The sequence below is a fragment of the Melospiza melodia genome, chromosome 1, assembly GCF_035770615.1.
Source record: "Melospiza melodia melodia isolate bMelMel2 chromosome 1, bMelMel2.pri, whole genome shotgun sequence".
NCBI lineage: Eukaryota > Metazoa > Chordata > Aves > Passeriformes > Passerellidae > Melospiza > Melospiza melodia.
In genome coordinates, this window is record NC_086194.1 from 37,032,611 (window position 1) to 37,056,210 (window position 23,600).

The 23,600-nt window shown below is 38.4% G+C and overlaps 1 protein-coding gene across 7 annotated transcripts in view; it reads right to left on the reverse strand.

The window, feature by feature from the left end:
* Positions 1–23,600, reverse strand: part of SATB1 (SATB homeobox 1) — a 91,806-nt gene that overhangs the window by 23,502 nt on the left and 44,704 nt on the right. For all 7 annotated transcript variants that reach the window (XM_063154210.1, XM_063154238.1, XM_063154228.1 and 4 more), the window contains 4 exons: positions 22,733–22,844; positions 19,967–20,421; positions 11,356–11,568; positions 2,984–3,139 (listed from right to left, as the gene is read on the reverse strand). In XM_063154210.1, coding sequence (XP_063010280.1) covers positions 2,984–3,139; positions 11,356–11,568; positions 19,967–20,421; positions 22,733–22,844 — 936 coding nt within the window. The remainder of the gene's footprint in view (positions 1–2,983; positions 3,140–11,355; positions 11,569–19,966; positions 20,422–22,732; positions 22,845–23,600) is intronic.

Sequence of the window (23,600 nt, forward strand, 5' to 3'; positions counted from 1 at the left end):
CTCTCTTAACAGCACAGCAACCTCTGCCTGATCCCAGGAGCTCTGCCACAGCAGGCCCCAGCACCCAGCTGCTTTGTTGAGCATCAGGTCCACATGCGGTTGGTCCTCCACAACTTAGGAGGATTTAAAAACAAAACTGTTAATCAACACATTATTTTCTAAGGTGCTTCCTCCAGACTTTTCATTGTAATGAAGTGATTATCCCAGGATTTCCAGTTCCACTCTTGCCAAAGGCACTAACACAGTGCAAGGGAAGATGCTCTTTTTTACCTTGGTGCTATCCAAATAGAAACTCCTGTAGCGCATCATTTAGTAGCAATTCTGTACAAAGTGCTCTAGTCAGCAGAACATTATCTGCAGTCTCCTGGCTCAGGCAAGCCCAGCCACCTTGCAGATGCCAGCTCCTTAGACATCCAATCTAATGCTGCCCCAAATCAGTTTATTAGGGAAAAAAAAGGCAAGGCCTTCTAGGCCTTTGTCCCCTCACAGAGCTGGTTTAGGTCACATATGGTTTTACATCACAACTCCAGACTGCACTCCAAAATTAATTAAGTCCTTATATCCAAAATAAGATAAAATCAATAATGTTCAATTTTAGCAGTTTTTAAAAACAAAAATGTTAATCAACACATCATTTTCTAATATGAGTCCTTCAGACTTTTCACTACAACTTGGGTTATCTCAGGATTTCCAGTTCTGAGTATGGAACCAATATCTCCAAACTGAAAAAAATATCAGAAAGAGATCTTTCTCAAGAGAGGTTCTCTTAGAGAATATGTTTGAACAAGCCTCTTTTTTGTGCAAGGGAGACTTTTTTGCCCCAAGAAATGTTTACTTGTACCACTGAAGAGCTCCAATGAGAATCTTTTACAGTACATGCACCTCCTTTAGTATAGGTGGCAGTGCTACATATTGAAAGATTATCAATTGGGTTACTAACAGTCAGCTAGTTTGAGAAGACCCAGCACATTCTAATCTACCTTGGAGGCTACTTCTGCAAAGCAGCTTTCTAGTACAAATGACACTTTATTTAACTACAGACCTGAAAGCATGTTAGACACACAAATTAACATTGCTGAAATTGGTGGGAAAAATAACCCCTGAGAACACAGGTATAATCACCAGAGTAAAATGGAAAAGAACTATGTGTTTGATATTGTTTTCTGTACTTAGTAGCAAGGTTTGTACAAGAATCTAGATTTTATATCAATGCTCAACTAACCCTGCAATCCTCTGGAGGCTTTCAGGCTTAATTTTGATTGCCTGTCCCTCTGAAAGTCAGCACTGAAAGAGCTGATCCACCTAGAAATTTTAAGGCTTTGCACTTAAATAAATGCACTATTGCACAAATCAGTTTAGAACAAAATTATGTGGGCTGATAGACTGGCTTCATACCTTAGCTTTACAGAAGAATGCAGTGGAAAGGGGAAGGTGCAGAAAACGGACAGTTCTCTAACCCCAAGTTTTGACATGTAAATAAAGACATCTGAGGAGCACACAGGTTGGAAGCTGCTGTAACATTCTATCATAATTAGAAACATTTCAAGAGCTCTGTAATTTCCAATCAAAATTACAGTAATTTCCGATATACAAGCCATGATTCATGACAGAATTTTTACATTCCATGGGAGATTATAGTGGCCTGATGTATGACACACTGAGTACAGCACTAACATAAACAATTCAGTTTAATGTTTAAACAGCACTTGGTGTTTAGAATCCCACAATAAAAGAAACATATTATTGTTGAAATTATCACTTTGACAGTGATTGAAGGGTAGGCAGGCATGTGGCCTATAAAGCTATAATTTTTACAGTCCACAGCTTGAGTTTAATCATTTTGATACAACATTTCCAAAATATCCCTTTAAATGCTCCTTACACCATATAACTTAAGAGACAACATCCTTTCTGTACTATGATCTCCAAAATGTGAACAGCACAGAAGTCAAAAGTTAAAGCCTTGTTAAAAAGAAAACCAGCACTAAAATGCTGATTGCCCAAGAAACATCAGTCTAACTGAGCTTCACTAGCTTTCCCTGGAAGATGCTGAATTTTTCTATGAAGTAATTTTAGAAAAATAAAGAAGTAGTGATAGTGTATTTAACACTTCATCTAATATGAAAATTCAACACTTGATTTCTTTCAAGCATTTGTATAACTATACCTTTCTCATTTTTCTATATGTTTTTCCTTTACTTCTTGAATACATTCTCACTTAAATCAATGCATTTGTGTACTCCAGTGATCTTTCTCAGAAGACATGTCATTTATGATAATCACAGCCAACAAGTGCCCGCTGATTTCCCTCTTGCCACTAAACTTGACAGAAAATCTTCAGTTAAAGAAAACAGAATAGGAAACCACAAAACAAAGGCTTAAAACTGAATATGCAATATATATGCATGCACGCAAGCAGGCAACCAAGCAGACATTGTGTTCAACAAAATTATACTTTTTTTCTTAGCTATAACTTGTATAACTGAAATTTTTTGGGGTCCTTTTTTTGTTGGTTTTCTTTTTTTTTTTGACAGTCCACCTCTCATGCCAGTCTCACCAGTGGGTCTGACTAAATTATTTTTTGCAAAAAACCAGCACCCCAGCATTCCTCATTGCAGCACATGCAATTGCAAAACACCAAAGCCTCAAGATGAATTTGGCAGCAATACCCAGATCTTGACCACAGCTTTTGCCACATCCACACCAGCTGAGAACTGATGAACCTGATCCCTTCTGAGCCACACCAAGATCCACGGGCACACAGGGAAGGTGTCTGGCTGGTGGGCAAAAGGGAGTGAGACATCTCAGGAAGCTGCTTCTCTACCCTCTCTGGGGAACCAGAGGTTAGCTCAGACTCAGCAAGGAGCTCTGAGTTGTACTGAGCTGATACACTGACCCAGCTACCCACTTAAACTCACATAGAAACTGATCTGGGGGAATAATTGCACAGGAAATGGAGCTCTTTGAGCCCTGGGAATTTTACCTGGCTTTTGGTTGCCGCAACCTTCGCAAACAGTGCTTGGGACACCTTAGCTCTCTTCATTTCCTGCTGAATCTCATCATAAATGGAAGCATTAATGTTCATGGAATTGTTTTCTGGTTTTCCATTCCTCTCTGTAGCAATAGAAGCAGTTTTGACCTAGAAAATATGAGACATTTTTCATTATGAAAAAGTTATTTCCTCTCTTTCCCTCCCTAAGTAGTTCCCCTTTGCATTTTATTCCTTCTATCCAATCTTTCTCTGATATTCCTTCAGCATTTTGCAGAATAAACATTATAAGTTACCTATAGTTCCAGCAACTGGGAAACAGGAAAATTCAGTGCATTGTAACAGGTGCATCTGAAATTCAAGTTACCATTAACAGACCATTGCAAATTTCAATGTCATAAATTAGGTGGAAACCTGTCAAACAGTCTTATAGAGACTTGTGAACCCTTACATGATTTCTTTGCCCCACACAAATTAAGTAAAAATTGTAAGTGCAACATAAAAGAATCTCTATGCCCAGTACACTCAAATGCATGATAATGTTGAAAAGTTGTGGCTTTAGATTGAATTTTTAAAAATTTATCTTATCAGTTTGATTCTTAAGCTGTTTTTAAGAGACAATTTAGAATAATGCATACTTTAACCACTCCTTCATGAAACCAAGATAGGACTTTCTTAAAGCTACTGATTCTAGTTGTATTTCGCTTACATACACCAAATATTTACTCTTCTTGCAATCCAGATTAAGTAAACACCAAACATGTAAACAAGACAGAGTGATTACAGTACCACCTTTATGCTGCATCTGCAGCATTAAGAAAAACAACAAAAAAATACATCAGTAGCGACATGATGTGCAGGAGACTATCCTTTCCTTCATCCTCTGGAAATGATGGAAGTGATGTTTCAACACCAAGCATCATCCCACCAAGGTTAGACTGCAGTTTCTGCAATATCAGTTGAGAGGTACAAAAAATCAGCAGGTACTCAGCTTATCCTACAATATTCTCAGTAGTTTAGGATAACGTCTGTCTTTAGCAGTTACTCTTGCAAGGCTTGCTCAAGATTAGTGGACCTAATGAGCCACTAATCCTAAAGTGGATCAGAGGAAAGGAAAACTGGATTTCTGCCGAGAACCCACAAGGTGATGATGCAAACAAAATCAAACCTTAAGATTTCAATTCAAACATACTGACTTATACAGAGGTTACTGAGAGCTGAATTAATTTGGTTATTCTGAAGTTACACAGCTAGTTGAAGACAGTCATTCAGCCTAATTCTAGGTCTAATGGACAGAGCCTGGCACTTCCAGAAGGTGATTCAGCCTACTCTTAAGTTCATGTCTGAACCCACACTTTCACTATCAGTTTGATCCAGTGCAAGTCAGCTTCTTCCTGTGCTCTGAAGTCCCTTGAGGTTCAAAAGGAAATCATGACAACATGATAATTCATCTTCTAATCTCACACTCTATGAGCATTCATATGTCACAGGTCTCACAATATGGGAGTCGAAGGGTTTGGATGAGAGATGTACTTAGGCAAATCAGCAGTCCATTTTTTCCTAGAAATGCCATCCTCAGTTTGTGTTAGCTATCATCCATAGTGCTTTTAATATAAAATAATCTAGTCCAGAAACTGGGAGTGCATGCCACTTTTGCTGAACATGATTCGTCCATCAGGCTTTTCAGGAACTGTGCTAACACATGCCCATTAACTACAAGGGGCAAAACTTCAGAAGAACAAGTTTTCCACAAACATTTCCTTGCCTCCATTCTGGCAGGCATTAGCACAAGGGTTCTAAGTAAAAATGGAAATGGAGAAAAATCCCAGAAGGTGGCATAGAGTTCTTAATATGATTTTGTTTTCATCTGAAAACAATTAGTACTTTGCAGCCATGCCCTTTTCTGTAATGTGACATTTTACCAGCCACATTGCACAAGAGGATGGCCAAGCCTGGACCAAAGGTTGCTCAGAAACATTTGAGGCACCTGGCAGCAGGGAGGGAGGATCAGCACCATGAAACTCTCTCCTTCCCACTGCAGAGCAGGAAAAGGTAAGCCTCACACCAGACAAATCAGTACAGGGTTGCAAGAGCAGGTGCATCTCCTGAAGATCATACAGTGAAATAATTTAAAAATACAAAATCAGTGGCAATTTTATAACTTTTAAACAAGAAGGATGTGCCAGAAGATAACTGACAAGTGGTGGGGATGTTAAACATACAACCGTAGACAGACTTATCTCTGTGCATGTAAAAAACAGCCTAAGCTAAATTAGGGAATGAAAAAGTGATGGCTTTGTCAAGACACCTTCTTGAACCTTGGGCTTAAATTTTAGGAAACAAATTTCAGTCCTTCCCCCCAAAATAATTTAAACTTGTAACTAATCTTTGAAAGACCCAAGGGGAAGATGAGAAGATGAAGGTATTCAGCTAGCATACACTAGTTTTTGGGAAGGAAACACTTTGCTCTTGTGATCTTGATCAAAATGTGTCTCTTTGGTAAGCACACTGCCTTTTTGATTGCTCCTGAGCTTCAAAGGACAGCTTCATGTTGTAGCAGTACTTCACAGATCACTTAACTGAGCTGTGAACACACAGACCATCAAAAGCCATCACACGCCCATGCTGTAGACATAATTTAAACTGTGCTACTTGGTCCACACTTCTCAGTGTCCAGTTTAATACGGATATGCATTTAACCCAGGGAATTACTGAAAATCCTCATTCTGGTTCGCAAATCACATCTATCTTTATAGAGGTACAATAAATTCAACAGCATCTAATATGTCATTAAAGTTAAAACAAACTCCTATTGCCTTCTGTTGATATTTAATCAGGGAGCACTAATTGAATTCAGAAAACACTAATATCTGCATCAAAAAGCAGTATTAGCCCAAAGATCTTCAGGGGAATAAAGTCTTAAAGTTATAAAATGATGGTTTGGGGATTACCAAGAGTTGTGGTTCTCAGTCATACCCTCTCCCTTTCCAATTCACTTCATTGGCCAAGTATAAAAATTCTTTTCCTGTGTCTTAATAATTTCTCTTCAAAGATCAGGTGAAGACTCTGGCTGGTCTAGATTGACTATTGGTCTGCTCTGGTCTGATGAATTCCATGCAATAATGTCAATTAACCTCTTGGAGAATATCCATACATATAACTGTTTCATAATTTATACATAAGCAGCATCTAGGCTGTTGTGTTGAATTTAGAATTGAGTTCAAGACAGAGGCTGTTTGAAGCTGGGTTGAAAAAACACCCTCCTCCTCAAAAAAACCCAACAGAAAACAAAAAAGCTCTCAATGGTGCAGCTCCAGGACTTGAGAGAGGAGGTGGAAAAAGTATTCATTTTGGAGAGAAAAACAAAACAAAATATAATCTCTCATCTCATCCACACTTAAGCACAACCTCCCACCCCACCCACACCTACAGCCACGTTTTCTGTTTAGCAAAGAAACCATAGATAAGCAATTTTTTTTTTTTGACAGTAACCAAATATTGGAAATACTAACCGAAGAGGGGAGCATTATTTTACAAATGTAATACACTGAGAATCAGGAATTCATTTGGCCATCTTCCTACCACCAATCAATCTAGTCTTCTAAGAATACTTGAAAAAAAATAACATATCCATCTCCTCCTGGCCTACCCAGATATATCTTCTCATCAAATAAGACTGATTACAGCAGCAAGAAATTCTGGATTAATTCAGTTTTCCAAAAAAAGGGTAGGTTGTCATAGAAGGAATAACCAGCATGAAGAGGTTTTCACAAACATGGAAGCTCATTCCTTCCCCATTGAAACTGAAACAAAAAAATCTTATATAACACATTCTCATAACTACTGTTTTAGCTTGGGAACAAAAATCTTCTTTAATCCTGGTTTAGTTTTTAATATTACATTGTACATTAAAATTCATAAAGTAGTTCATTCCAGGCAAAACAAACTACTTTTCAGTTCTGCTCTGCAAATAGCAGAGGAGGTACAATAAATGCTGTTGCTTTCAGAACAGCTTTTATCAGGACAAGGTTTACTACTCCATTATTACAGTGGCGCCTGGAAGTGCAGTTATAGTTAAGTGTCAGGGTTTCCATTAACTCTCTTCCATGGTGGTTTTTGTGGGGGTGGGAGGAGAGGATTGCATTTATTATTTTGTTCATTTTACTTTCATTAAAATGCAACTTGGCACAAAGATTTTCAACCTAAATCTAAAATTTTGCCAACTTGAAAATAAAAATTTTGCTGGTGGTCATACATGGCACATGCATATGGGACTAGGACTTCACCATAAAGTTTCAAGGAAGCTGGTGTTGTCCCGAACTCCTTGCAATGGAGATTCACTGTTCCTCAAACATCATCAAAGCAGCGCTCTCCTAGATATCATTCTTTCAAGAGTAACATCCTATCTCTGAGACCCAACCCATGATACTGCTTTAACTTGCAGGTACTGTAATTTATCTGCAGTCAGAAAGGCCAGGATTGTATTTAAGAGCTGAAGGTTTTGGTCAATGAGTACCTAGAACCATGACTCATGCAAGATTTTGGCTACCTCTTAAAACATTGCCTTGTTAAAATAATATTCTGCTCTTGACATTACACGTACTCTATTTTTACACAGGATGATGATGGGACCCAAGGGTTAAAACAAATTTTCTTTGGGGAATATGGGTGGCATAAAGGTTTCTTCCTTGGCTCAGCTGAAATGGAGATTACTTATCTTGAGAAAGAAGTATTTGTAACTGCAGGATGGCTAAAAACCTTTAAGCAGAATATTTTGGAAAAGAAAATCTGTAACTTGGCCACCTGTCTCTATCCTTCCCACAAACTGTACAGAGGAGGGGGAGTCATCTTCCCTTCACATCCCAAACTGTCCTGATGAGACATAAAGACCATCCCTAGCACCTCATCATCCTCTAAAGTGTCCCCAGATTCTCTCATTTCCATATAACATGCAGTAGACCCATTCTCTCAACTTGACCTAAGAATATCCCAGAAGGGCCTTTGTGGGGTGATCTGCAAGATGAAGGTGTTGAAGAGTGCAGGGAAATTATTAAAATAAATAGAACGTGAAAGGACCTTTTCCTTTCCTTCTAGATTGCAGAGGTTAAATGTCTCCATGCAGTACCTACCTGATGGAGATGCTAATACTTATAAATTCCAGTGCCCCAGGAAACAGCCTGACAGACAGGCTTCTGCCCCAGGGGTGGCAACTCGAACAATGTCCAAGGGAAAAATCCTTGTGCACGCCGTCTCCTTGTGCTCAGTCCACCAGTGTGGAAGATAGTAGCAGACTTTTACAACTTGACCAGCTTAGAGGGCTATACACGCATCCCAAAAGCTCATGCATTAGAGGCTAATGATTTCAATTAAAAAAAAAAAAAAGTAAGATTTTGCATTTTGTTTAAGTCAGAGAGAAAGGGAGAAGTAACGGGGACAAAGAGCTTCTTAAAGGATTTCAAAAAATAATTGGAACCAATCCAGATACATTAGCTCAAGTAGCAACTAGTAAGAATGCTGCAAAAATGAGATAAATTCAACACTGTTCCTTCTAACTCAGGCACCAGGGTTTATGCTTGGTGAGTTCCTACTATCCAATCAGACCTCCAAGGTCACACTTTCTGTTTTTGCATACAACAGAATGGAAAATTTACACAGAACAAGCTCAGCTGCTAAATGGTTAAGTCTGCTCTACTGTCTGGCCACCAGTTGGCAACACAAAAATGCAAAATAGATCCTTTTCAGGATGTTTATTTTCACATCCTTCCGAAACTGATAACTTGCAATTGCAAAATAAACCTTCATGTGTGGCATATTAGCTCCCATTTTTCATGGTTTCATAGTTTAATTGTTTCAAACGTTACACTGGTCTAAAGATTTAATATTAAATATGTTGGCTCTTGTGTAAATTCTGTTGTCAGGATAAACGGTCTGTTTTCTCTTTCAATGGTTATCCGAGAAGCTCACAGTCAAGCTGGAAAAATATTATGTTGTATTCCTGAAAAGTGATCTTTAAATAATTGCTTATAATAAATTTAGTAGTAAGGATGATAGTAGTTTTATTTCCTTAGTAGCAAATATATAATAAACTGTGGACATTTTGCGGGAGGTATCACAGTAGCAGTTTGCATTGAAAATTTTGCAGTATCCTGACTGTAATTTATTTTTGCTGTGATTTGTAAAGTTATACTTGCCAGTGTTACAACTAGGACAATTTCACTATTATTTCAAGCACCAAGTATTGTAGTTATCTTACCAACACAGATATTTCAATTTTCAAACTTAAGACTGAACACTTAGCAGCAGGTGAACAGCGCTTCAGATGTTTATAGTAGGGAATTCTGGAAACAAGGTCACAAAGAATCACAACTCAGAGGTTTCTACATTCTCAATCTATTCACTAGGGAAAATGTGTGTATTTTGCTGAATGACAGAGAACAGCACAACAACTGGAAAAATAAGTGCTTTGTTCTGTAGACCTCAAGTATTAGTCTATAATGTTTCCTTTTAAACTTGCTTTCCTTTTGAAAAGGATTAAAACAAAAACGTGTGCTGTTTCCACTTTGAACTGTCGCAATTAGGTTAACTATACTCCTTACTCACACTAAAAAAATGAAATGTAATTATGAACAAGAGCACAGTAGAGACAGATAGATTTAGCCCCCCTTTCCCATCAAATTTGGACTTACAGTATGTTTTGTCAGTTAAGAAAACCCCTAAGTCTCACTTTCTTTCTGGCTGCAAGGGATTTATACAGTTTAAAGTGTGAATTAAAACCACTACAAGGACTACCTCTGACTTGACATCCTTCAGGAAGGTCCTGTAATTAACTCTGTTCTTTAGCTGTGAAATTGCCCAAGACCACTTGAGACAGAGTGAGACATTACCTTGGCAGAAAGAGATAAGTTAAGAAGAAGGGTTAGCCTTGGCTCTGAATTACCTGGGCTGTGGGAGCAGGTACAGATATTAAAACAAACTCAAATGTTATTTTAAACACAGTTATCTCTATTTAACTATTTCCCACAAAAGCATCCCTATGTAAATAGATTCTTGTCCTTTATCTTGAAGAATATCTATAGTGGATTTTACAGACTAAACTCAGTTATGATAACAAAACTATACCATTAGTACAGCCTGTTTTTTCTGGTAAAAAATTCTTCTCTTGTGAAAAGTACTGCAGCAGGTCAAGGTGATCTTCTGTCCTCCCTCCTACAATTTTGTTATTCGTTACTTTAGTGTGGTTCTTAGTATCCATTAGCTGAAGGTAACTTAGAAAAATTATCTCAAGAGGAATTTATAGCATTCTGAATGGGTATAGGACATAGTCACAGTCACAAGCCTATGACTAGATAACAAAAACCTGCTGTTTGTTCTCAAAAAAATCACCCATCACAAAATTCCCACGATCCCAAAGCTTTGCTTTGTTTAGCAAAAGTGGACTGTGTATACGGCATGATTACCACATATCTGCAGATCAGTTTGGATTTTCCTTGCATAAGTACAACCTTGAGCCAGAGCAATGCAGAGTATTTCTGAAAATATACAGGTTTTGGAGTGAACCATGTTTCTTTGTGGAAATTCTGTGCATTCCTACTCACATGCTCACATGCATTTCTCATGTACCTTAAAACAAGCATCAGAATTTCCTTGATCAACACAAGGACTGCACCATTGAATCTCTTGATCCCACTCTATCAAACTTTGTAATTTTTGAAGAATTAAATCAAATAAATTTTAGAAAAATCAATAGGAGTTTCATTTTAGCAGATACTACATGAAGCTTTAATGAGCATATCCAAATAATTCAGAGCAATGGATATAGCAAGCTGTTATTTTAAGCAGTTGTCAGTAGCTCAAGATGGTAAAAGCACGCCCAGCATTATGGGACAGGATCTTCTTTCCCCCATCACTTTAGTTTTACCTGTTTGCTTTCTGGAAAAATAGTTTTTAAGGCACTAGAAGGTACTCACACTTCTGCTTTTATTCCCTCTCAGTTTAATGGTCCAAATCCCTCAAAATCCCTATCTGAAGCTATAACATTAAGAACCTAAGAATTGTAAGATGACAGCTATAAGCTATCATCATCCATGCCCAGTAAAGCTTGTACCTCAATAAAATGAGCAAAAAATTCCGTAGGAACCATAATGGATAGAATTTATCTTAAAATTAGAAAATAGATAGTAATAAAGTGCTACTATCATCCATTATATTTCTTAAATTTAATTTGCAATATGCCCTGCAAGTAATGATTCTACCAATGTTTAAAAAATGCGACAGCAAAAGGTTTCTTCTTTCTCAGAAAGGTCTCACCCAGGAGGACAGTGAGAGAGCACAAGAAGCAAACCCCAGAGGCAGAGAGAGCAGTTTACTTGTGGAGGCCGGCTGGGCGGTGTGCTGATGAGAGGCGCCGGGCCCATGGCGGACGCTGCGTTCAAGCTCCTTTCCCTTTCGTCCTGGTAAATTCGATCTCGTTCTGCTTCCGGCAGCTGCAAGAAGTTCTGCATAGCCCGAAGGTTTACCAGCAAGGACTGAGAGGCAGTCTTGGGATCCTCTTCTTTTCGGAGGATTTCTGAGAGCAAGCCCTGTAGGGAAGGAAGAAAACACAGGCTCGAGAGTTAGCCTAGGCGAGTGTCTGTAAAACCGTGCTCTGCAAAGCCATTGCTTATCAGTCCTTGTTCTTCTTACCACTGGGCTGGCATTGAGAACAGTAAATGCACAGTTCGCTCCACATAGGATTATATTAATGGCATTTCAGGTAGCAGAGAAGACAGTCTCAATTGTACCCTTAATTTTATTAAGCACCTGTTTTAAATACAACATAAACTGAATCTTCCTAATAGGTCTTCCTCCTTTTACTGGCTTAACTCGTCATGATATTTTTTACAGTCCACAGATAATCACGAGACGTTAAGGATAAGTGAGATACACTGAAGGGTTCTCAGGCTTCACAGGCAAAATGCATACCCAACCTTAAAAAAAGGATTTCACATTTCTAGCAAGTTAAATAGATCTTTGAAAGGATGTGATATTTCACAACTAATCTGAGACTATAAACTTGCAACGTTTCTAAAATACTGCTTCACTGACTCGGGGCCATGTTTTTTATAAGTCAGTATTTCTTTCTAAGAGTTGCATATTGGAGTTTAACAAGTGAGGAAACTCATTGGATGCCCTCATATTCCACCTTCTTCTTGCACCTTCCTCTCTCTTCCTCAGGACAACCCTAATCCTCAAATAGTCCATTGCCTGGGATATTTATATTTAGTGTCAACAGGTATTTGACACCTCCTCTCCCTGCCAGATTCTCCTTTTAAATATGTCAGGCATTCAAAATGCTCTGCTGTCTTGGAGTAACAGGATGGTGATAAGAAAGGTAACTTTTGGAAAAGCAGATGTGAACTACTATTCAAAATAAATATTGTTGCCATGCTGGGAAAGAGACAGAGTTGGCATGGGAGGCTCTTACTTATAGTGCAACAAGGGAACACACACGTGAATTTCAAGGAATAAGATAATCCAACGTTTATTTTCCTAACAAACTTTTGTAAGTTATTCAGGATAATTGAGGGGTAAATAGAGAGAGGGAAGCAAACAATAAAAAGCCAAAACTAAGATAGGTAATACTGACTGAATATATATATTCCTAAGGGGGTACAAGAGAATGATATGGCCAAAGGAATCTTTTTGGGAAATCTGATGCCTGCAGCACCTGTGGAAGTTGTCACGTCTCTCAAAGGTCTTATCCTATCAGGCAAAAGACCCTTAGGGAGGTGCTGCTGCAAAGCCACTGCTCTCAAGCAGCTGTGCCTAGGCAGGATCAGGGCTCACCCAGTGTGGGTGTGAGCTCTGCACTTCCCTGCTGGGCGATGAGGACGGAGGTACCAACCACCACACCTCAGCCAGGGTGGTCCTCATGGCCCTGTCTGTGCCTGCATGTGTAACGGGGAAATGGGATGGAAAAAACCCAACAATCTTTCCAGCATTAAGCATGAAAAATATTTCAGAGGAGGAGGATAGAAAAAAATGCTCTCAGGGTGTTCTTTCTTACCACTTTTCATGATCCCTCCTGTTTTCTGGTATCCAGGCAGAAATTTCCCGGAAGGTAAATAAACAAGTTACTGAAAAAGTGGCATTTGGGTCATGTTTTCATTTTTTTTCTTAATGGTTAGTCTAATAATAAATTTACTTATTAGCAAAAACGGCAAATAAATTAGTGTCTATTGTTTTTTCTACTTTTAAGTATTCAAATCCACAGTTAACAGTGTTTGTTAGTGGTAGGGTTACACAATCCACCTCCAGAGGAGGTACAAAATGATTTTGTTCTCTGTCTGCAGAGCACAGGACATAAAGAACATAATAGAAAATCTTATGTTGGAAGGGACCTTTAAGATCATTGTGTCCATCCATTAACCGTGCACTGCCAAGCCCACCACTAAACCATGTCCCCAAGTACCACATTTATATGTCTTTCAGATACCTCCAGGGATGGTTATTCCACCACTTCCCGATCTGCCTGTTCCAGTGCTGGACAACATTTTTGGAGAAGAAATTCTTCCTGATATCCAATCTAAACATCCCCTGACATAACCTGAGAACATTCTCTCTCACCCTGTTGTTACTTGGCAGAAGAGACCAAAGTCCACATAATTCATCTCCATATAGGTAGTTGTAAACAGTGATTTCTGACTGTTTCTGTGCTGGAGACACCTCTCCATGAATAAATGAGCAAGAAAACGAAAATGAAAACTCAAGTGGAAAACGAAACTCAAGTGGACTGATCATTGTCAGGAGAGAAGATTCCTTACAAAAAGCCACCCCACTGTCAGCTACAGGAAATGTCCTTAAAAAATAATTTAGCCCATAATAGAAAATATTTGCTTGCATAAGCCTTAGCCACATAGTGGGCAGCTAAAAAGTTAGAAAAGACTGGTGTTCTTGTATAACTTTTCCCTCTTCAATGAAATAAGTAAACAAAGAAAATGGTGTTGATATTTTCTTTTTTTTTTTAAAACATTTTAGCATTTCCACTGCTGTGGGACACCTCTTGGTGATCAGAAATGCCACTAAGTATTCATTCTCCTCTCTTTCCCAATCACTGTCATGACTCTTTGACCTGGGAGCAGAGCAGAGCAGAGAATAGCAACGCAGGGAGAGGAGGGGAGATGACAGAGCACAGAGAACGAAGGCAGGAGGAGTTTGCTTCTAGGCTCTAAACCTAAAGGTCAGAATATGTGAGGAAAATCCATGAAAATGAAGATGTAGCACCAGGTGCAGGCAGACTTAGAACACATTTTGCCTGCTTCACATATTATTTCATTGCTACTACTTCAATTTTTGAGCACAAAACTTTAGCTAAAAGTTGTTAGACAGGGTGTACAATGGGAAAAATCCTAGAAAGAAAACATTGGCTCTCACATTCTGGCCTGTGCTGATGTGGACAGATTAACTGTCCATTTTACCAGGCTTAAACTGGTTTTCCAAGATACTAGTCTTGGTGTGATCTCCTGATACTGTACCTCAAATTGCATAAAAACTAAGCTTGTTTTGCAAAGAGATTATAAATACTGTTAGGCTCAGAGCCCTCATCAATGTTCCTCCCTTCTTTCCCTTTGCAATGGAAATGTATTTTTTTAAATATTCCCAGGTTCCATTGGAAAAAAAAAAAAAAAGCAAGTTTACATGTCATCACAAGTATAATTCATTACTAATGGCACAAAAATGTTCAATAAATATTATCAAGGCTTTCAAAAGCTCATTACAAATTCTTTAAAAATGGAGATAAATGAAAGTGTCTGCCAATATGAACAAAAACACTGCCTGTCTGGTCCCCAGTATGTCTCCTCCTTGAACATAATCACTGATTCAAATAGATTTTTATCAGTGTGATAGAACTTCAAAGCTTCCAGAAGAAACATGCAATTTGCCCAAACCTTCCCAAAACACGCAGAACATCCCTGAACACTATCCCTCTTGGTTGCAGGGCCCTCCTATCCCATGTCCAGGTGGAAGATTATTCCCAAACTCCACTCCCAAGCCTGGACCCTAGCCAAGTAAGTTATAAGCAGACACATTCATCTATGTCGCTTAGTAGCAAGAGGAGAGCTGTCATGATAGTGTAATAGCACCTTTTTACCTTTTATTCAATAGTGATATGGATAGTGTACTTTTTCTTAAATTACACTATGAAGAATTATATGAATACAGTGGCAATTTCTGTTATACTTAAGCAGGCAAATTTCTCTCTACCACATAATTTACAGAACTCAAATTCAATAAAACATTACATGATGGTCCATTACTGTTATCAATTTTGAATAATCCATCTTCATTTTTCATTTTACTGGAAAATAAAGTGTGCCAAAGACAAAGTGGAAGGAAAAAAAAAAAGTAGTGCCTGAGAAGGTGGCTTGTGTAAACTTAGATTTTGTTTTACAATTACACAGAGCCACTTAGTGCATCCAAGCAGTCTCCTTCAAAATAGCATTTGCCCAGAATTAGCATGAGCACAGTCCTAAATACACAGAAGTTTTCACGTATGAGAAAAGGCATTATACATGAATGAAAGGCAGTACATGCTGGCAGCTAATATTTTAAACAAGCGTGAGGCTCAAGTAGAAAGAAGGGAGAGAGAAAACTGGGAAACACTGAGAAATATTCAAAAACCTTCCAATCAAGCACCATCACTTGTGGCAAAAGTTCAGACAGAGAAAAGCAGCAAAAAGCACTCTTCCTTCTTTCATAAAGACAGAGCCATGAGGTCACCTCTGTGTAACAGCACTCAAGTCCCTGCAGCAAACCTTACAGCTGAAAGTGTACACAGAGAGAGGCAGCCCCCAGTTCCAGTTCCAGCCACAATCATGACTAACATAACTCCTTGGTCACACAGTCCGGGCTCGTCACCCTGCCATGCACCAGGCTAAGCTGCGCCTTCCAGTCAAATGTCAGACTGTGGGAACTCAAGCCTTTCGCTTCCTGACTCATGCTAACATCTAGAAACACACAACACAAATGGGAGAGGAGTTTATTTATTTGTTTAGGGCTCTGAGGGCAGTTCAGCCCAACAAATGTTGATGTTGCACTCCAGCTTTAAGAACAAAACACAGAAGAGTTTAAACTCCCACTTTAACTTAATATTTGAAACAGCAGGCAGAGCTTCTCTGCTGACAGGGGCCTGTGGCACCACACTTTAGGGGGCTACCCCAATGCCTCTTTCACTGTCACCCTGGCTGCTCGGGGCTACCCAAGGCAGCAAACTGATCAACAACTGATCATTTTCTAGCTTGCAAAGCACAAGAAAATAGGGAACTTGCTCTTTCAGGACAGTAGAGGTACCTGCACAGTGCACTGACATCAGCTAAAACAAAATATTATATTTATTATTTTGATGAACTGGCAACTGAAACATAAGCATCTCAATTTACCAAAATTATCCTGGCAGACTGGAGACCTTTGGACACCTTGCTTGAGGTGAAACTCAGATCTGCCAGCACAAGTACTAACTCAACAAAGTTTTCCACGGTGCGCTGAAAGGAGGTGCTAACAGGATTCAACCTGTTTCTTTGCATCCAGTGAGTTGGAATCACAACTGCTGAAGGACAAGCAAAACCTCAGATCCTACTGCATGTACTCTGAAGACTTCCTAGACAGACTATAGAGAAATTCCATCTGCCGAAACTACGTCTGCTCCCTGCAACAGTTGTCCTATTGCGCCTGTATAGATGTGAAAGTTTCGTTAAAGTTATAGGCATCTGGACCTTGATTAAAGTTTACAAAGCACATTCCTGAGAATTCAGTTTTGAAATTTGGAACTTAAGGGTGGGGGAAATTATTCAAGAACACATTAAAGTCGCATTCTTTCTTAAGTCTCGCTTCTAAGGTGTATCTAAGGGTTTTTTTTCTCAGCTTTATAGATAATTAGTAATAGTAAAAAAAAATACTCTCTAGTTCTCAGAAATATCTTTACCAAACTCTTGGATTGTGGAAAGATAGGAAATATTTCTAGTTGACATTTTTGCAGCCAAATTAAAAAATCTTGAAAATTAGGATCAAGTGTTGAATTACCACACTACAATGGGAGAAACTTCCAACCCAAAAACCACCACAAAATTCTGTATTCATATTGTAGAGCATAAGCCTGAAAAATAAAAGCATCTCCAGCCAATTTCGAACTCCATTTTATTGCCTAAACATTAAGCTAAATAACTCTTAATTTATAGATTGCTTCCTTCCTTAACTTTTACACTGAAAGCAAATCTCTCCCCTCATCTGAGACTGTATCTTGACACCAGGGTTTTCTTGCACAGAACTCCGAACCAATTTCAGTGAGTCCTTACGCCTTTAGAAACTGATGGCATGATACGGTCCCTGGACACGGCTTAAATATGCTCATGACAGTTTCAAAAATGTCACTGGTAAGCCTGAGTTAGCTTTCTATCTCAGAAAACAGAGCATGAATTTCAACAAGCATTTTCACTTTTCTAGCAAAAAAACCCCAAAACTTGGGATATTACATCACTGTAAGAAAATAACTCCTCAACTGCATCAGTTATTAAAGTACTATCCTAATTTTAGCTCAATGTGATGTATCCTTCAATAAGCTGTGAGGAATTCAGAAATACAGCAAACAGAGCAAATTTTTAAATTTTTCATGTAAAAATTGCTGGTACCAGTGTTTATCATTGGATATTACCTGTCACTATGGGTAAAATTAACAATTTCCAGGTTTGTAAAGGTCAAATGCACCCACAACAAACTTTTCTGTACTTCAGTGGGGCTTTGCTTCATATGAAAAGTATGCTGAGATATTTCTTGGCAGAACTGAGATTGACACTCTTTAGGCTCCTAGTATTCTTCCTTTTTGCTCCGTATGTTTGCCACAAAACATAACAAATATTGCAAAATCTTTCCTAGGTAACTGTGAATACTAACTTAATTAGCAAAAACAACTTGTAGGATGTAGGAATACTACTCTGTGTTCTTTCACATAGATTTGATTGAAAATTGCCAAAATATATAGGTGTTATTCATATCACTTTAGGAGAATTGTTTTCCATGTTCATTTTGGGGTTTCCTCCCAGTTCTGGGTCACTCTCAACACATTTTACCAAGCTGGTACACCACAAAGTCTGGAGAAGAACTGAACTTAAACAAATATTTAATAACATTTGTAGTAAGAAAAATACATAGCAATACATATTTTAATATATATTTGGTGTAATAATACTAATATTAAAGTAAAGAATCAGTATTTGCACTAGAAATCTTTTTCTACAGTTGCATTCATCACATTGAAAGAGCATTTTCTCCTACTCTGTCATATAAATTCAATGTCCAGTCAGAACCAATCATCCTTGTATTTCAGGTAACAAGTACTGCTTATGCACAAAGGAAATGCCAAAAGCTGTATGCAAAACTAGCTGACAAAAACTGACCACTTCAGAGGGGAAAAAGCTTAAATAAATGTGGTTTTAGGCAAACATTAGAAAGAAGTAAATATAAAATAAACTTTATTTTCTGAATTACTTGCTTGGCTTTTTTGTCCAGGTAAGATGGCAGCTGCAAACCACTGTAACATGAAGCTACTACTATTGCTTTAATACCTTAGAGTATTAATAATTAAATTTTTAAACACTGTATGAAACAAGAGTCACTTATTTGTAAATATAACAACTAACACTGCCTGGACCTAACTTAATGTAAATAATCCTTGCATGAGTTCATGTAAGCAATGAAATTTGGTATGAAAGGCCCAGATCTTGAAAACCTCCTCTGCTGTAAAGAGGAAAGACACACACACACAGAGCCCTACAGAAAATTCACACAATGACTCTACTTTCTTTTAGCTAAAGGAGGATGTAAAATATTGTAAGGCAATAGTAATTCGGAACAATTATAAATGACATGTTGATTCAAACCCGCACAAGAGCATATGAAACAGAATTTTTATTCTCGAAGCTATGTAGGGAGAAACAAAAACGCTTCAAGAGAAGCTCAAATGATAATATTTTTGTTATACTATAATCTACATGGGCAAATTGTTCCCTAAGTATGTGTTTTCACTTAAAAATTGGGAACCCAAAGCAAATTTACCTATGTCTTTTTTAAATATTTCCCATTTTACAATGTCCTATTAAAAATATTTTATTTTGTGTTATAACATATTTTTAAAATTTTGACATCTTATTATTTGCATCCAATATACTGACATTTCTTCTATAATTTCTGCTTGATTAAATTCCATGCAACATGGCATTAAGTTAAATTCATAGAGCAGAATAAATTATAACAGGGTTAGCTTCTAAAACAGGTGTAAAAAATAACACATTTTAGTGTTACTTATCAGCTTTGCTAGGGCTGGCTTTTTCTGCATTGAAGAGCTGAAGTATATGTTCTGACGTGGACACCGGCAAGCTCAGCAACTACTGCTTTTGCAACAAACTACAAAAATACGTGAAGAGAGTAGATGATCTAGAGATAAAGCTTTTAATTTTTAATCTCTTCAGAAGCCTGAAAAGATGTTATTAGGACTTTCACGGGGAAATAATAGAAATAAATGCAAGTATAGATAAAAGACCATCTCCAGTACACCTGTGAAAGAAGCCAGGGAGTTCAGTGCGTGCAGGTGGTCAGAGCGGGTACAACTCTACAACACAAAAGGCAATCTGTTGGTGACTTTGTGAATGGCTCTGCACAGAGCTGTTCATTTCCTTTACTGGGAAATTCAGCTATTCATAAACCATCACAACTGGAGAGGAACCATGCTTCCTGTAAGAACAGTGCATATTTCCACAAACCAGTCCCTGAGGATTTCAGTACTTGGTCAACATGGACAGTAATCCTGCAAGAAAGCATGGTTCCTTCAGAGGAGCTAAGAGACAAGGTAGAAATGACCAGGCAGACTTAGAAGATGGCAATTACTAATTAGAGAGAGAAAGAAGAGACTCTTAGACTTTAAAAAAAATGACAAAAACGACGACTGACCTGAGTTCGGTTAAAAGCCACGCGTGCAAATACTGCCTGTGAGATTCCTGCTCGTTTCAATTCATCACGGACCCACTGGTAGATTTCGGAAGACACCTCTGTGTTCGTTGAGACCTGCTGCTCCAACGGCTTGTTCATGGATCTACTGACAGGAGGAGGGTGGTTCAAGTACTGTTGGTTTAAGGACTGCTGGGCTAGAAGTCTGTTCACTGCATACTGCTGGTTCAGCAACTGGGCCATTACCAGCTGCTGATTTACCAGCTGAGGGCTAATGGGAGTAGATACAAGTCCAGGGTGCAGGTTTGGAAGCGGGGTCCGAACTGATGGTTGACTACCATGAGAAAGCTGAACAGGAGATGGAGGCTGTTCGGCTGTGTTCCCTGGGACTGGCTGCTGACCGAAGTTGACATGGTTGGCACCTTGCTGGGATAGTTCAGAAAGACTATCCATCTCAACTACAGCAGAAAAGAAACATTGAAAAGGCCAACATCAGACTGAAAATCACAACCTTGACTGTCCTCACAAGACATGCTAATAAAAATAAACAAATGTAAAATGGTGCAATGCAACCCAACCATGAGCAGGGCTGCTGCATTCCACTGTGACAGACACAGGGGACTTCAGACAAAGCAGTAAACAACTAGAGATGGGGCAAAAATCCACTCTGTGCTGGACATGATGCAGGTGAAACAGCAAGTGCATCTGTGCAAAGGGTAAGGAGGGCTTTTGCGGGAAAACATGTCCCAGCCAGAGAGACAGAAGCTCCTGGTGACTGGTTTTGCTCCTCCCATGAGGTCCCTGCCATGACATCTGCAGTTCCCAGCCACTGGAAATCTGTAATAAGTAGGGTGAGGTGCAGACCTCCCTATGCTCTGCTAATTTCTAGATGCTGCATCAATTGTATGGGACTGCTAGGAACTAGTATAATTTATGTAAATTACACAGATGGGCTGCTTTATCTTGCAACCATGTATGCATGGTTTTTTTCAGTGACTTGCAACATGGTTGAATTTTTTCTTATATTAACTCATCTGTCTTTGACACACCCTCCTTTTTAAATAACAGCACAGTTTTTTAAACTACAAGAGTTCTTCCAGTTCCCCTCTTGTGCACAATTAAACAATATAAAGTAACTCAAGGTTGATATGAAGGAGTCTCCTTTTTATCAGCATTTGTAACTTTTTTTATTTTAGGGCTTTAGCAGCTCTGGCCTGGAAATAGCCTTAAGCAAAAAAGCTTTTTCTAAAAACCAGAAGTCCAGTATTTTCACAAAAGTGTTGTAGCAATTTTTTTTCTTATCCTAGTAAGACTTTTTTTTTTTCAAGGCAGTGTCTGAGCTTGTCACAGTAGTTATGATCTTCACTAACAGTCATCAGTGCAAGGCCACCCCTTCCTCCACAAGTATCAGATCTGGATGAAGAAATCGGCACTTGGATTCCCACCTGCATCCCCCTCTTCCTCCCCTGTCTTGTTGCAGGCAGAAATTTGATAAATAAAAAACAAGCCAGTTGTTCTGCAGAGATTTCTGGTGTCCATAGCCGGGATCAATATCCAAGCAGCGGATCTGCTATCCCTCACACAGCTGGCTTTGGGGGCAATGCTGCTGCCTCTTCTGCCAGTATCATTTTACACAAGAATACACAAACACACATTTTCTATTCGCCGGCTTCACTGACTCCAAGTGAATGGAAGATGAATCTGTCTTGGCAGAGCGTATAAATAAAACTTTGCAGGGGTTGCCCCATATACGAGCACTGCTGCAAAGGACGTGGGAGAGGCTGCTGTGGAAAGATCATTCTGCCCATATGGCCCCTCTGCTGCCACACACATGGACCACCTGAAACCAAGTGAAGTCTTCCCACTAAATTTGGTGGTCTCAGAAGAAGGGTTCCATGTTGCACAGGAGGTACAAAGCAGATTAAGGAAAGAAACTGCCTTTTTTCACTCAGGGAAAGTAGAGATCAACCCAAGTGGGCCATTCACTTGGAACAGTAATTCAAGCAATTATCACAAAAGTGATGCATTGTCTTCATTACAGCCTTAAGCTATAAAAGGCAAGGAACCCGTTTGGGTAGATGAATGATTTTGCCTCAAATACTGAAAGCTAAGTCAAGCTCAAAACTCAATCCAAATTGAGGTCCTATTTCTCCATTCTGTTGAAATCTATGTAGAAATTTTCTGACATATTGTTCAGAATTATGTGAACAGGTTTAAGAAAAATAAAAGGTATCACAGAATTGACAGATTTTTTTTTTCCAATAATTCACTTGTGCTTGCAACAAGCAAACAATTGTCACAACCACTATTTGTTAAAAGTAATTGAAATTAGGGTCCCAAGGTTAGAGAAAGATATGAATTTATAAAATTACAGCATTCTTGCTGGAAGGTAGTGATAACTGTAGAAGCCTGTTTCTTTAAATATACATTAGCCAGCACGAAAAAAAAAAAAATACATACATTAAAAAATCAGTTCGTCACAGTTCCAGGAACAGGTTTTCTAAACAATTATTCTGGGTGGTAGAAGATCTCTAGATTTACAGAATGACAGCTTTACATCTCTGGCAACCCAAGTCAGCTTGGCTGTTTCAATAGCAAATATTTATTTAAATGAATTCTTTCACTATATATGTACTTTCTACATCTACTCATCAAAAGCATCCTAAACTTATCATGAAGGGAACTGGCTTCTTATTTGACTGTGACAGACCTCAATGTGACACATAATGGTATGTAACCACCATCAAGGCAATTTTTTTTTTTGCTTACCCATCATATCTTTTGCCTTCTTGAAATGTTTATACCACCTTCCAAATTCCTGACATTTTGCTGCTGAGACATTTGCATAGTAAGTGCTGTTCACAATGGAAGAAATCATACTCTGTGTGAAAAGGGGAGAAGAAAAAAAAATCTGTAATACAGAGCAGTACAAGTCAAAGCACAAATTATTTCAATTGTTGAGCCAATATATTTTTAAAGTTTGAGAACCATGTTGCATTTAAAATCCTATCATCCGAAGCCTTTTAAAAAACTCATTAATTGAGCATAAAAACTAACCAAGGTATATTGTAAATGGGAGCAAAAATAGCAGATGTACTAAGGGAAGAACAAAGTTATCGACCAAGAAACATCATGCAATTGGATGGGCTCTAGACACAAGATGCTAATCTTGAAAGTGAATTGTATTCATCCTATTTCTGCTTTTAAATTCGATTGACCCTTCACACACCCACACAGACATACAATTCCTACATCGCCTTTACAAATGCAAGCAGTGACCCAAGTTACCCATGTCCAGTTCCTCTGTGCCACTTATCACAGAGTCGACACCAAAAAAATCACAGGATAAAACTTTATCTGAATGACCTATGAATATGATAAAATATGGGATTTATAGTAGAATAAAATATGTATCTAACAACCCAAGATGAACCCTTGTTTTTCCTAAAACAGGGTATTTTAAGGGATTTGCAAAAACAGGCTTATGAAAAGCTTATTGTCATGTCTAATTCTGTAACTGAGTATTAGCTGTAAAATAGACCAAAGGAAGATCAAGATGATTTTTTTCTCAAAGGTTCTCGAGATATCAGATAGCTACAGTGAGAAATTTACCTTCTGCTCAGTTTTGACCAATTTT